This window comes from Podarcis muralis, chromosome 13, assembly GCF_964188315.1.
Source record: "Podarcis muralis chromosome 13, rPodMur119.hap1.1, whole genome shotgun sequence".
NCBI classification, from domain to species: Eukaryota; Metazoa; Chordata; class Lepidosauria; order Squamata; family Lacertidae; genus Podarcis; species Podarcis muralis.
Window position 1 is genome coordinate 36,778,697 of NC_135667.1, and position 14,933 is coordinate 36,793,629.

General features: G+C 46.8%; 1 protein-coding gene across 3 annotated transcripts in view; it reads left to right on the forward strand.

The window, feature by feature from the left end:
• The first annotated feature begins 824 nt into the window (after positions 1-824).
• The window catches only part of PLXDC1 (plexin domain containing 1), a 74,319-nt gene continuing 60,210 nt past the window's right edge, over positions 825-14,933 (forward strand). For 2 of the 3 annotated variants that reach the window (XM_028702854.2, XM_077917386.1), the window contains exon 1: positions 825-1,087. In XM_028702854.2, the coding sequence (XP_028558687.2) occupies positions 988-1,087 (100 nt within the window). In that variant the 5' untranslated portion in view covers positions 825-987. Of the gene's footprint in view, positions 1,088-1,242; positions 1,311-14,933 lie in introns of those variants that run through there. The other variant, XM_028702857.2, reaches the window with a different exon arrangement.

The following is a 14,933-nucleotide window of genomic DNA, read 5'->3' on the forward strand; positions in this document are numbered from 1 at the left end:
TACCTGGCTTTTAGAAGACATCTGAAGGCAGCCCTCTTTAGGGAAGTTTTTAATGCTTGATGTTTTATTGTGTTTTTAATATTCTGTTGGGAGCCGCCCAGAGTGGCTGGGGAAACCCAGCCAGATGGGCAGGGTATTTAATATTATTATTATGGAATGGGGAACTTGTAACCAACTCCAGGACCACGCTTTATTATTTATTGCTAGCTTGGCCAGAAATAAAGAACAGATTAAGGAAGTGACAGTGTTCCCCTTTTGAGTCTCAGGGAAATGAAAGAGTCTGGGGCCAAATACAACGTAAAGGCCTTGCAGAAAGGAAACTCTAATTTTACAGCACCCTGTTGATGTCTTTTGATCCAAGTTGTCTGCTAAGGAGAGCATTTCCTCCCCACCCCTGTTTTTTAAAGCACAAGTATTGATCCTGCCCATTTAAGATGCTGGATCCAACCCGGAAACCAGTTTCACACAAGACAAACGTGGATATGAGCATCTTTCCCACTTGTATCACATGGGACAGCAACTGCGAAACGCAGGTGTTGCAGGCCAGTTTAGGCGCAAATTGGTTTAAGCCAAATACGCGAAAATGCCTCAAGACTTCCCTTTTCTATTTTTGCATTCATTTCTCACTGAACAGCATTGCATGGCTATGCTCCCAACTGGCCACCAGAGGGCAGGCGCTCCCCCTGTTTCATCCACCTCCTTTGCTTCTCTGTCTCTCCCCCTCCCTCCCATTCCAAGCCCTGCTCAGCTGAGCTTTGACAGTTTCTTGCTGCAGCCCCCAAATGCTGGGTTTTCTGCCAGTCGAATTCCGTCACAGACCAGACAGACCAGGAGGAATCTTGCGGGATCTGCTCATTCCTCGCCAGGAGCCCGGAGGTGGCAACTGCTGAGAGAGAGGGAGCCCGGGAGCCGAGGGGAGAAACTGCTTGGGGAGGCAGAGCGGAAAGTTCTTGCCAAGAAAAGGTGGCGCTTTGGAGGGTCACAGGGATGCTCCCTGATTCGCTGAAGATTTCGTGGGGAGCCCTCGTCCTGCTCTGGCTGCTGCAGGAGGAGGCTGTGGGGTCAGCAAAAGAGAGGCGAGCAGCAGGTACCACCCACATCTTCCGGGGACACTGCCACCCTCGTGTGACACTGTGTGCAAAGTGTGGACAGGAGTGGGGTGAATGCCAGGGATGTGTATGGCAGAGAGCATGCGTGGGGGTGTGTAGCTGTGAGTGGAACAGGGATCCGGGCATGCTCAGGCAGCTTGAGAGGAGGTGTTGTGAGCATGCAAGGGGAGGCAATGGTGAACAGGGAGCAGATCTGTGAAGGTGCGTAGACAGGTGTGCGAAATCGGGATCAAATGTGATAAGGTGATGTGCAAGCCTGTTAACATTTACGAGCATGGTGGATGTGGAAGTGCTGGGTGGGCATAGGGGTGAGGGAGTACATGATTCAGTACGTGCACAAGTGTACCAAAATTATTTGGACCTGCAAACAGAAAGGGTTTAGAGTAAGTACATGCCAGACAGGCATATGAAAGTCCTCCATCCGTGCAAAAACACATGCGTGTGCATTCAGATGGTAGAGCTCGCAGCAATGAGTGTGAGCAGGTGTGCTGGTGCCTGTGTGTGTGCTTGGTCGTGGCTGTGTACCACAATTCTGCACAGTTCTTGTGCGCACAGCCTCACAATGTTCCTGCGTAGCGCTGTGCACATCAAATCACCCGTGTGCTTCTGGCAATTTTGCACCGGTTTTGTAAACGGTTCGACGTGGTTTGCCAGGTTCAGCCAATTTTGTAAAGGTTTCCTTTCCTTCAGGTTGTTTTGGGTTGCGCTGTCCACATGCGTTGGAAATCCAGCATGCCGTGCTTAAACCCGCAGCAGGAGCCCACTGGGATTGGCTTCGCCGTGTAAATCACCCTTTTGAACAAGCATGTGGCAGGGAGGTTGCCTCCAAATGTTTCATCTGCAGAGCTGCTGCACAGACTCACCCTCGGCAAATGGTGCTCCTGCTTACAGCCTTTGCCCCAGGATACCCATTGGAAGAAAGTGGTTTTGTGTATTTGGGGCAGAAGCTGGCTGTGCACTACACTGATTGGCTGGGGGCTTAAATGACAAGCCCACCTCCACTGGAGCAGAATATATATCAGATCCATGCAGAGATTTAAGACACATACAATATATTATTTCTAAAAGGCAGGCAGCCCACCTGATTCAATGATAAGCATTGTAGGGAGACTTCTTTTTATGTTCTTCTATCCTGACGTTTGCCAGGATGTCTTGCACTTGTATGTATAGCAGAATATAAAAGTCCATGCATGTGTGCCAGTGATCCCGTTATATGTATGTTTGTGTACTTCTGTCAGCCTAGTGAGTTTATGCAAAGAACCAGGTGCCGTTGTGTGTGACAATGATGGCAACCACCAACTACCATCTATGTGGCATTTCAGATCAATGTTACAAAACTGCCCAGCTAAATTCGCTGTGGGTGGTGAGAAATGGCAGCCAGCGCCTGTAATGAATCACTCAGATGAGTGGTTCATTAAGACCACAGTTTGGGCTAAAGGCAAAGTTGCTGGCCTGAAATGCAAGAGTCGTGCTGGCTGCCCTGAGGAGAACGCACCGGTTTCCTCGCTGCTTTTGCGTGTGCACGGAAGCAAAAGTGCAGAAGCGTCTACTTGGGCACTTTTCAGCAGGTGTGAATGGGGACCAGTTCCTCTGTGCATGAAAGCAGGATTCATGCATGTCGGTGCAGCGACAGAGATGGTGCATCTGTTTCCTCCTGTGTGCGTGTGTGGCAGTAAACAGGTTTGCACTGTGCACACGGCGACAAGAAGTGTGAATTCACTGCCTCGAGATGTACTGTGACAGCCAAGAGGTGTAGATGGCTTTAAAATGGGGTTGTTGAAGGCAATGGATTTATAGTCCTTACCATTTCACCTGCTGGTTGTATCTGTAGTTTGGGCATTTTTTTAATGGCTGTTTTTGTGCTTTAATTGTGAATTGCTCCAAGAGCACAAAAGGGATGCAAGTGCAGGATAACTAAACGGGACCCTCAAGGTTCAGAAGCAGTATTCCCTGAATACCAGTTGCTGGGTGAGTGTTAGACTCATAGACTCATCAAGTTGGAAGGGCCCCTAAGCACCATCCAGTCCAGTGGTTCTCAACCTGTGGGTCCCCAGATGTTGTTGGACTACAACTCCCATCATCCCTGAGCTCTGGCCTTGCTAGCTAGGGGTGATGGGAGTTGTAGTTCAACAACATCTGGGGACCCACAGGTTGAGAAAGGCTGAACCCTGCAGTGCAGGAATGCTGCCCACAGCTGTCCCTGGGTGGGCTTGAACCACCAACCTTGTGGTTAGCAGCCAGGCGCACTAACCCATTGTGCCACAGGATTAGGGGAGTGAAAGGCAACCCGTAGCAGTGGGAAATTGCCTCCAAGCTCCAAGATGCTTTGCAGAGGCATCTGAGTGATCACTATTGGAAACAGGATGTGAGGCTGCATGGGTTCTTGGACTGATCCAGGAAGGCTCTCCTTATGTTCTCAAATTGTGGGAGCTCCTATGGATGTATTGAACTGAGCCGTCATAGAGTGGAAAGCTGTCGTAGACATCCCATGTTGCATTCACAAGGTATGATTTGGAGAAAAGATACACACACACATTTTTGAACACAGTCCTCCAAAAAAAGAGAGTCTTGCGGCAGCTTTAAGATTCAGAGAAACCAGTAGGAGAACACTTCAATCTCCCAGGACATTCTATATAAGATCTCAAAGTAGCTGTTTTACTACAAAGGAATTTCAGAAATAGACTGGAAAGAGAAGCTGCTGAATTGCAACTCATTACCAAACTTAAAACCATGGAGAGACCTGGTCTGAACAAAGACATTGGATTCTTATCTCATTATACATGACAAAGCCATTTTTCACCTTCTCACCCCTTGCTTTTTCCTGTAAGACCTATTGCAGTCGTTAAGAGTCGTCAACAGGCTCATCACAGCTATCTGCCAATCACCCATTCCCACCACCCTTCTGAGTAATACCCCTCCCCACCTTCTCACTATATAGAAGGATCTGGCAACTTCTGTTTCAGTGTATCTGAAGAAGTGTGCATGCACACGAAAGCTCATACCAAGAACTAACTTAGTTGGTCTTGAAGGTGCTACTGGAAGGAATTTATTTTGTTTTGACTATGGCAGACCAACACGGCTACCTATCTGTAAAAGTTGTATAGTTACTTATCTCCTTGGCTGGGGGGAGGGGGTGTAGCATAACTCCATACCATTCAACATTTCTCCAATAAAAATGTTGTTGTTGTTTAGTTGTTTAGTCGTGTCCGACTCTTCGTGACCCCATGGACCAGAGCACGCCAGGCACTTCTGTCTTCCACTGCCTCCCGCAGTTTAGTCAAACTCATGCTGGTAGCTTTGAGAACACTATCCAACCATCTCGTCCTCTGTCGTCCCCTTCTCCTTGTGACCTCCATCTTTCCCAACATCAGGGTCTTTTCCAGGGAGTCTTCTCTTCTCATGAGGTGGCCAAAGCATTGGAGCCTCAGCTTCAGGATCTGTCCTTCCAGTGAGCACTCAGGGCTGATTTCCTTCAAAATGGATAGGTTTGATCTTCTTGCAGTCCATGGGACTCTCATGGGACCCATAAAATTAGGGACGTCTTAAGGAAAAGCTGGACATTCCATGATCAAATCAGAAACTGGTACAGGTTCTGTAAATCTGGGACTGTCCCTGGAAACTAGTGACACTGGGAAGGTCTGATATAATGTAAGAACAGATTGAACAATTCACAGAAGCCATTGTAATTTAGCTATGCTTTGTTATACTGGTTTCACACGAGTAGAAGGCAAGAAGCCCACAGTTCTGATTGGGTCCGGACTGAGTCTAATCAAATTTGCTGATATACTTCTTGGGTTGAAGAATGAGGACTTTGAGGTCAGCAGCAGGATGTTCTGAGATGCTGAAATGCCCTCATATATGAATGTTACCGTTGAAAACGAAAGATCTGTGTCTATTTATTTCTTTGTTTGCACAGAGACAGACCTGTTTGTCCGACATAGGCAGCAGAAAGGCACTGTTGGCAGGTGATGCCATTTCCCCTGTTTTGGGATGAAAGGGCGAATGAGACCCTGATGGTATGGAGGATGTTATTAGCTCCTGAAATAGCGCTGGCATCTGGGTTAATTGCATAGCCTTGCCCCTGAATTTGTATCTCTGCTAGGTGTTTTGTTGCGGTTAGTGAATTAATAACCAGTTTAGATTAGGAGAGTTGCCTTTAACTGAGAACAGACTCACCATCCAAGGACTGTGTGAGAGAAACGTCATTTTCCTGTGAATGAGCTACAGACACAATTGATGAAACAGTGGAACAGTTTTAGCTGGGAGCTTATTATTATTTTTTATTAAATTTATATGCCACCCTTCATTTAGAGAGCACAGCTTTAGGGGATAACAGGCCACACACTGTCACTTTATTTTCTAGGCCTGCCTTCCTCTAGGGCAGAGATTTTGAACCTTTTTGAGTCCACGGCTGCCTTGACCAACTACATTCTTTCTGCAGCACCCCTGTGGGGCTCAGGAGCCCAGTTATGTCAATCCTTGCCTGCAGAACGGGCAGCCTCTCACCCTTTCTCCATCACCCTCCCTTGTGGAGTGTTCCCCCAGCCTTCTCTCCCCTCTCCTTGGGAGTCCCCAGGTAGCCACCCCTGTCTCTGAGCTGCCCACCCCAAAGACAGGTGCTTCCTCACACACAAGGGCCTGGGACTTGTCTGTCCATCCCCAACAGCAAAGGCTGGTGGACTGGCTGGCTGGCTGGGCACCCTCACCTGCCTGCTTCAGCTCCTGGCAACCAGCACCCCCTGACCAGCTCCAGAAGCACAATTTGCCTGCGGAGCTTGTAGCCAGGACTGCTGCATCAAACAGCTGTGCAAGCTTTGGGGAGGCAGAGATGCGAGAGGGCATCAGAAGAGGGAGGGACGGAAAGAGGGACAGGAGCCAGTGTTGCCCATGGCACCTCTGACCATCATTCAAGGCACCCCAGGGTGCCACGGCACACTGGTTGAAAACCACTGATCTAGGGAATTCGTGCCTGACTTGCTAGGAATTCTTTAGATTCTTTGCTGGGGATTGGGGTCCCTTCCAATTCTACAGTTCCATGGTTCTACTGTATAAGTTTTAGGATATGTTCACATTAGGGGCTTAAAACGCAGTGAGGTTGTCCCCGCCTGCATTTCAAGTCGCATTTGCACAGTATTGTTGTACAGAGAGGAGGAGGAGATGTTTTCACCTGACGCACATAACTTGGATTATTTGCCTGTCTCTGCAGTTCCATGCTGAACTCATATTCACGAAGCTTCCTTCTGTGCATATGTGCACAAAGGCTTAAATGCAAAGTGAACACAGCTTAAGTTTTCAATCTAGGCCACTTGAAGCTGGTTTCAGGGGGGAAACCCACACCAAACAGTCACGTTTCTCAAGAAACTACAGGATTGGGGCTAATGGTGTGTGCATGCTGCTTCAAAAGCTAGCCGTGGGAACGTACGGGAGAAAGCGGCAATGCGTTCATACCCATGGAAAGTTCGGAACAGCTCATGGATGACATCCCCTACTTGCATCTTCGCTCTGAAATAGGCAAACCAGATGAATCATCCTTCTAGCTCTGCCTTTATTTTTAAGATTTTCAGCTATTAGAAGTGTCAGAGCCTGCCCCATGAGACAGCTGTCAGAGAAATGGACCTCGCTGGGTTCAAGACAAAGCTAGATATAGCTAGGTAGACAATTTCTTTGTCATTTTTTCCCCCTTCTGATGCCTTGTGGTTGAGTCACACATTCATTTCTTTGAGTGGCAGCCTCGGGCCTGTAGCCGAAGAGTTTGTGGTGCGAGGATCTAACAGGGATGGAAATCAATGCAGAGCAGCCAGAACAACAAACAGAAAGATGTGTTTTACTGTTATTTAATTCTATCACTTCTTAGTGAGCAATTGAGGAGAATACTGTCTCTGGGCTTTTCTTTATGACCCTGTAAATTAAAAGCGTGGAGACTCACTGCCTTGATATGAAAGCTGAGAATTCAAGGAGAGGGAACTCACATAGTCTTAAGGAGGAAGAGGCCTCCATAAGCCCCCAGTCTCTGCAAGGCCTGCAAACTTGGAGAGCCTGGTTCCTACTGACTTCCTGTTGTTTCAGCTTGCACGAAGTTTAATCCTCTTCTCGGTATCCCATCACTCATCCACATTTTGGGTGGTTTCTGGTAAGATGTCCTGAAAGAAGGTATCCACTAGGCTTCACCGAGGCTGCATACACACTGCAAGGTAAAAGGTAAATGTCAGGTGTGTCGCGTATTCCACGCGGCGTTTTCAGCAAAGCATTAAGAGTTCCAGGTTTTTCAGTGCAGTCCTTTTTAATGTGAGCTATACACAGGCTATATACAAAAGAAACAGTCCATACAGAGTACTTACAAATGAATACTCTCCACCACAGCACCACCACACTACAGCACAACCACCACACCACTGTTAAACAGGCTTTCCTTTTTAAAACAGGTGATAGCCAATCACACTAATCACACTCCTGCTGAGTCACTCTGACCCAGCAGAGTATTGCATCATCCTGTTGAAGCCTGCAGACTTATCCAGTATCCTGCGAATCCCAACACTCCTCCTTAAGTCAAAGGCTTGAGACCTAATAATTCTCTTAAGTCTCGAAATTTAGGAGCATCCAAACATTTTGTATACAAATCTGCCACATTACATTTTGTGTTACAGTGCTGTACCTTTAACACATTTCTTTCCAAAGCATTTTTCACATTTCCGTATCTTATAGCAATATGTTTACTCTTGCTTTTAAAGTTCTGTTGGTTAGCAAGCTGTTGTGCAGCCATGTTGTCACTTAGCACAGTGATTGGCATTTCTGAAGGTATTCCAAGCTCTTTTGTTAGGCAAGCAAACCATTCTATTTGTGATACACATTCGCTTATGGCTGAGTACTCTGCTTCACAAGTACTTGTGGCAACAAATGTTTGTTTCTGGGATTTCCACTGAACGAGGGCATTTCCAATATATATGGCATAGCCAGTGGTAGACTTTCCATTTTCTCTGTCCCCCCAGCTGGCATCAGCATATGCATACACTTGCTGATCATATCCTGTATCCAGCACCAGTTTGTAATCTTTTGTGCCTTTCAGATACCTTAGGATTCTTTTAAGTGCTACCCAATCTCTCTGAGCCGGGTCTGCACTTCTTTGGCTTAACATGTGCACTGCCAATGTTATGTCGGGTCTTGTCCAACAACTTAAATATAACAGAGAACCCAACAGAGAATGAAACGCCGTTGCATTCTCACATTTTTGCCCTTCTGGTTCATTTTTGTACTGGGTAGTTATGGGAGTGTCAACCTCATTTGCCCTCTCCATTCCATATGTCTTCAGTAACTTTTCGATTTTTTCCCTCTGACTCAGAGAGTAGACGCCCTCTTCATTTCTCTGAACCTCTACTCCTAAGTAATTCTGAATCTCTCCCAAATACTTCAGTTTGTATTTGTTACCTAGGCTGTTTATAAACCAAGACACTTGCTTTTGTGCAGTTGTTATTAGACAGATATCATCAACATACAAAAGTAAATAACAAACACTTCCTTGCACCATTGCTGAATATAAACAGGAATCAGCCAGGCTTTGTTTGAATCCCATCTTTTTCAAAGTTGTGTCTATGCATTCATGCCATAGACGTGCACTTTGGTGTAAACCGTATAGTGCCCTTTGCAGTTTTAACACCATGCTGTCTTTTTCCAGCTCATAACCTGGTATTTGCTGTAAATACACCTCGGCGTCAATAGGAGCATTTAAATATGCTGAGGCAACATCAAAATGATTAACTTTTAACCCTCTCAGACTTGCCATTGCTAAAACTGATTTTACTGTTTCAGCCTTTGCTGTTGGGGCAAACACTTCATCATAATGTATCATTTTCCTTTGTGTAAAGCCCCTTGCAACCAACCTGGCTTTCCTCTGACAACTACCATCAGCCAGTTTTTTCACTTTAAAAACCCACTTACAGTTTATGGGCTTTTTACCTTCAGGCAATTCTGTAGGTACAAAGACATTGTTGTTTAGCAGAGAGTTATACTCTGCCTGCATTGCCTTTAACCACGCCTCTTTCTCTAGAGTAGGTAACTCTTGCACTTCTTCAAAGTTTTCTGGCTCAGTTACACAAACCTGGTTTATGGTGGCTGGGAACCCATAACGGTCTGGAGGTTGACCTTTATTGCTTCTTGCAGACCTCCTTGGTTCATTAATCTCACCCCCTGGGCTACCTTCAGGACTGCTTTTGGGGTGGATTGACCCTGGAGATGTACCTCCTCCTGTCCCTGTTGCACTTTCTTCTCTCCCCTGCTTCATGCTAGCAGCTGGGGAAAAATGCTCAGTCTTTACCTCCTCCCTTTCAGTTTCTCTGGGAGAGCTGCCAATTCTTAGCTTTGTTTCAACTGCCTTATCAGGTATGCTCGGCAGTAAAACTTTTTCTGGCAGCAGGTTTGCATGTATCTTGGGCCAATTTCTTTGCTCATTAAAGCTGGCTGATCGACTATGACTCAAAAGATTTTTATCATCTTCAAACCTATAGGCTTTCGTACCACTTTCATACCCAAGAAATAGCAACTGCTGTGCCCTTTTCCCACCTTTTCTTCGGTTTTTTACAGGTATGTCAACCCATGCCTTTGTCCCAAAGATTCTCAAATGTTGCAAACTGGGACTTTTGTTATAGAGAATTTTATAGGGTATGTCATCTAGTACCCTTGACCACAAGCGATTCCCAATATAATTCGCAGTCTTAATACTCTCAGCCCAGTACTTAATTGGAAGATTTGCATCTGCTAACAATGCTTTCATTTGTGTCTGCAAGACACCTCCCCTACGCTCTGCTACCCCGTTCTCCTGAGGCGTCGCCACATTGGTAAGCCTATGTTTAATCCCTTGGGAACGCAACCAGTTTCTTAGGGAGCTTGCCATAAACTCTCCTCCCCTGTCTGTCTGAATAGAGCACACCTTTTCGCCAAGTTGCCTTTCTACCCTTCTTACCCAAAACTTCAAAGTTTGGGCAACGTCAGACTTTTGCTTTAATGGATAGACCCAGCCAAATCTAGAATAGTCATCCACTAGGATCAAACAGTACTTGTTGTGGGAGACACTTGGTGGAAAAGGACCAGTTACATCAGCATGAATCAACTCCAGTGGTTTTTTGGTTTCTCTCTGGCTTGCTCTTGCTACTGGGCAAGCCCTGCTTTTAACCTCCTTGCATATATTGCAGTCTAAGTAATTATCACAACTTTTAATGTTTTTCATCCCCCCACACAACTCCAATGTTTTGTTCAGCACCTTATAGCTTGCATGAGCCAGACGCCTGTGCAGGAGATGAATACACATATCATGGGTTGGGACATTTTGCACATTCGCAACCTTAGACTCACACTGCAGTACATACATATTAGTTCTAAGGTTAGCATTTGCCAACACTGCCCCATTTTGCTTTATCTGGCACTGATCTCCCACAAAGTTTACTTCAAAGCCTGCTTTTGCCAAGTCAGGAATGCTCAGGAGATTGTTTTGCAAACTAGGCACACACAACACATTCCTGAATGTGTGTCCCAGCTGTGGGAACACAACCTCCCCCTCACAAACCACATTAGCCTTCTGGCCCGTAGCAAGACTTACATGTTTTTTGTTTGAAGCCCTAGCACCAGTTAGCAGTCCTTTTCTTTTACAAAAGGTTTGAGAAGCTCCACTGTCCAGAACCCACAGCTCTTCATTTTCTTGACCATCTGCAGACACCCAAGCGGTAGACTCCCTCTGCTGCCTCTTGTGCTTCTGCTGTTTTTGTTGTTTTCTCGGGCAGTCCCGCAGCAGATGTCCACTGGACTTGCAGCAAAAACACCTTTTTACTTTGTTGACCACCGGCTGGTCTGCAGCAGCTCCTCCTGGCTGTTTCTCCGGCTCCCGACACCTCTGCTCTTCCCGGCTGTTGTTCCCTCTGGGATGCTCCAACAGCTGGGCTGAGGTCATCTTTCGCTCTGCACGCCTGTCCTCCTCTGCATACAACCGTCCGGTTACGTATTCCAGAGTCAGCTTATCAGTCTCTACAGACTCGAGGGAGTTGACCAGCATATCATAGCTGTCATCAAGGGAACTCAGGACTATAAAGACTTTGTCCTCTTCCCCCACAGGCCTCCCTCTTAAGGCTAGCTCCTGGAAACAGCCTGTTAGGAATTTTAGGTGGTTTACCAGGGAGTCCCCCGGTTTCTTCCGACACCGGTACAGTCTCCTGGTCAGTGTTATCAGTGAGCCAGCTGTCTCTCGCACATGGACAGCCTTGAGCGCATTCCACGCCTCACTTGCCGTCAGCTTATCAGCTACGTAGACTAGCTGGCTGTCGTCCACTCCAAGGATGATCATAGCCAAAGCTTTCTCATCCCTTTCATCCTCCTCAGAGGGCTGCGGTGGATCTTCCACCACTTTCCACAGGCCCTCACGCTTGAGGAAGTGTTGCATGCGGACCGACCAGATGCTGTAGTTCGTGGCCGTCAGCTTCTCCAGCAACACGCCAGTTCTGGACTGCTCCATCCCTGCAGCTCACCTCTAGCACCCACGGCTAGATAACTGCCACCTGTACTCTTACGCAGCGGAAGCGTGCTGGGCCCATAACCCTGTCGCGTATTCCACGCGGCGTTTTCAGCAAAGCATTAAGAGTTCCAGGTTTTTCAGTGCAGTCCTTTTTAATGTGAGCTATACACAGGCTATATACAAAAGAAACAGTCCATACAGAGTACTTACAAATGAATACTCTCCACCACAGCACCACCACACTACAGCACAACCACCACACCACTGTTAAACAGGCTTTCCTTTTTAAAACAGGTGATAGCCAATCACACTAATCACACTCCTGCTGAGTCACTCTGACCCAGCAGAGTATTGCATCATCCTGTTGAAGCCTGCAGACTTATCCAGTATTTTGCCAGCAAACAGGCAAGACTCCAACCTGTCTTTTCCAGGCTTTATTATCTGTACAAACTATCTTACAGTGCAGAGCGTCACAAGTCCATGTCTGCTCAGTCGCTAGCAGAATCTGGGAGTGGGCGGTCCTTATACCTTATACCTTCCCCAGCATAACAGTCGTGTGACCCCCATCCTTCTCCTCCTCTCTCTGCGTGCAGACCTACTGAGCAACATGAGCGGTTCCTATTTATCTACTTGCACTGGCGTGCTTTTGAACTGCTAGGTTGGCAGGAGCTGGGACAGAGCAACGGGAGCTCACCCTGTCACACAGATTCGAACCGCTGACCTTCTGATCGGCAAGCCCAAGAGGCTCAGTGGTTTAGACCACAGCGCCACGCACGTCCCTTTTATACACACTGCAAGCACACTCAAAGCAGCCCCCTCCCAAAGGATCCTGGGAACTGTAGTTTACCCCCTCACAGAGCTACAATTCTCAGCTCCCTTAACAAACTGCAGCTCCCAGGATTCTCTTGGGGCTGGGTGATATCCTTTGAAGGCACTTTAAAGGTATGATGTGCACTCAGCCTGAGGTTCAGTGCATGATGCTGCTATCCCATTGCCAGTCACGAAGCAAGATACAGCTGCCAATCTAGTCAGCTTCAGCCACTGTGTACACATGACATCTTATCCTACAATCAATGGATGCTGAGCACTTGTTTTTTCGTACGTGGTCCACATGCAATCTAGGTGTGATATATTTTTGTGTTTTTACGCTGTGAACCGCCCTGTGGTCCTCGGATGAAGGGCAGATAGAAGAAGAAGAAGAAGAAGAAGAAGAAGAAGAAGAAGAAGAAGAAGAAGAAATCTATTGCATTTTTTTGCCCCTTAAAAGTGCTTTTGAGAAACTGGTTTCAATCTAAAAATAAAAGTCCATTGTAGGTAGATTCCCACATTAACCTGCAGTGTGTCCATTTGAAAACACCACTTTCTCCTTTGTTCACCTAGGGCAGGGGTCTGCAACCTTTAAGACAAAAAGAGCCACTTGGACCCGTTTCCGAAGAAAAAAAAACTGGGAGCCGCAAAACCATTGCGACGTTTAAAACAAATATGTCTCCGGAGCCGCGATCTGACAGCGGGCGGGAAGGTGACGTCGGGACGGTGCGTGACTAACGCACGCACTGCCCCCATGCGACGTCACAGCCAGTACAGCGCCCGCCACAGTGGGGAGTGTCGGGGCGCACAATGCGCCTCCTCCCCTCGCTAGTATCCGCCCCGGAGCCGCGGCAAAGGTGTAAAAGAGCCACATGCGGGCGGCTCCGGAGCCGCGGGTTGCAGACCCCTGACCTAGGGAGAGGAAAAGGTGTGGATAACCTAATCAAGGGGCGGACTTTCAAATGCATATTAATTAACCACACCCGGCATTGTGGGTGGCAGGATCTAATGATTCCGGAATGAGAAAAAAAACTACATTTTTCGGCTGCAGATGGGTTAGTGAGTCTGTTTTCACCTTCTGTGTGGCAGATTGCAGTCAAAACCAACAAGGAATATTCTTGCTGGTTAGTAAGCTTAGGGTCAACTGACCACAGAGCTCTATTGCCGATAGGCAGAGACTCAGACTAAATAAATGTAACTAGGGGGACGACTATCATATAATTGTTCAGCACCTAAGGAGCAAGGAATGAACAGGACTTTTGAGGGAGCTCTGCAAATGCATCTCATCTTCACATCCTTCTGTACGCAGAGTTTCTCCGTACAGGTGTATGCGAAATTTCAGGGCCCCTTGTTCTTGGAAAGCACCTGAACAATTTCAGTACATCTGTCAGCAAGCCAACAAGGCCGGAACATCTTTTCATAGACAGCAAAGGTTATCTGAGTCAAAAACAACTTGGCATGCTCCAGCGTCACTTTAAAACATCCCAAGTTCGCCCAGATCCTTTGCCTGCAGCCCAATTTCAGCTGGGAAACCATGTAAACAGGAAAAGTCAGCAATGCGTGGCCAGCAGGAATGAGTCTCGTGGTCCTTTCAGTGTTTGCCTGTTTCATAAAGTCTGTCTCAGCTTAATATTTTCACGCCAGGAAATGAGAGGGAAAGCAGCCAAACCATAGAGACTGACTAAGCCAAATGGCCTTCTAGGCTTGATTGGGAAACGAAAGATAGGTTGTGACATCATCATACTCAGAATTCTGCCCCCATCAAACAGCAGCCAATGAAGTGAGGCAGGGGCGGCAAAATTCTGAATGAAAATGACGTCACTTCTGTCGCATCATGCTTTTCTTTCACGAGACGTTACCAAGGAAAACAGAATATTTTGTTGTTGTTTTCTCGTCTTGCCGTTTGCCACTCTGTGATATTCTGCAGGAATGCGGTTCCATGAGTAAAAATATATATGGTTGTGTACGCAGTGATTTTGTGAGGGGTGGAGAACCGTGTCTGTTGCAGCGAGCTCCTTGGAGGTAGGACCGGGTGTAAATATAATCAATAAATAGGAAATGATATTATGCTGATGTTCAAAATGGCAGAAGCAATGATACCAAGCTCATTTACAATAGCTCAGTTACAATAGCTCATATATATATATATATATATATGCTTTCGTAGATTTTCACGGGTACAGGAATGCAGGTTTTGGTGTCCTCGGGTGTCTTCCCGTGTAAAAGTTGGGGTGTCTAGGCGACGTTTCGACGAGGTCTCACTCGTCATCTTCAGGCTGGTGCTTTCTGCTTCTTGTTACTGGAACAGAGCAGGATCTCAGTGTTTGAGTTCCTATAAATACTGTTGAGGAGGTGTGGCCTCTAATGTTCTTGGGCAGAGAGGAAGTTCCCAGGCTAGTGTGCCTTTTCTTCTTTTGTTTCTTAATTACTTGAGGGATATCTTGAGTGATTTCTTGAGTTGTATCCTGAGTACCACTTAGGTGGGTCATTAGGTGTGGATTAGTTGCTAAAGCCTTTGTGTCTTG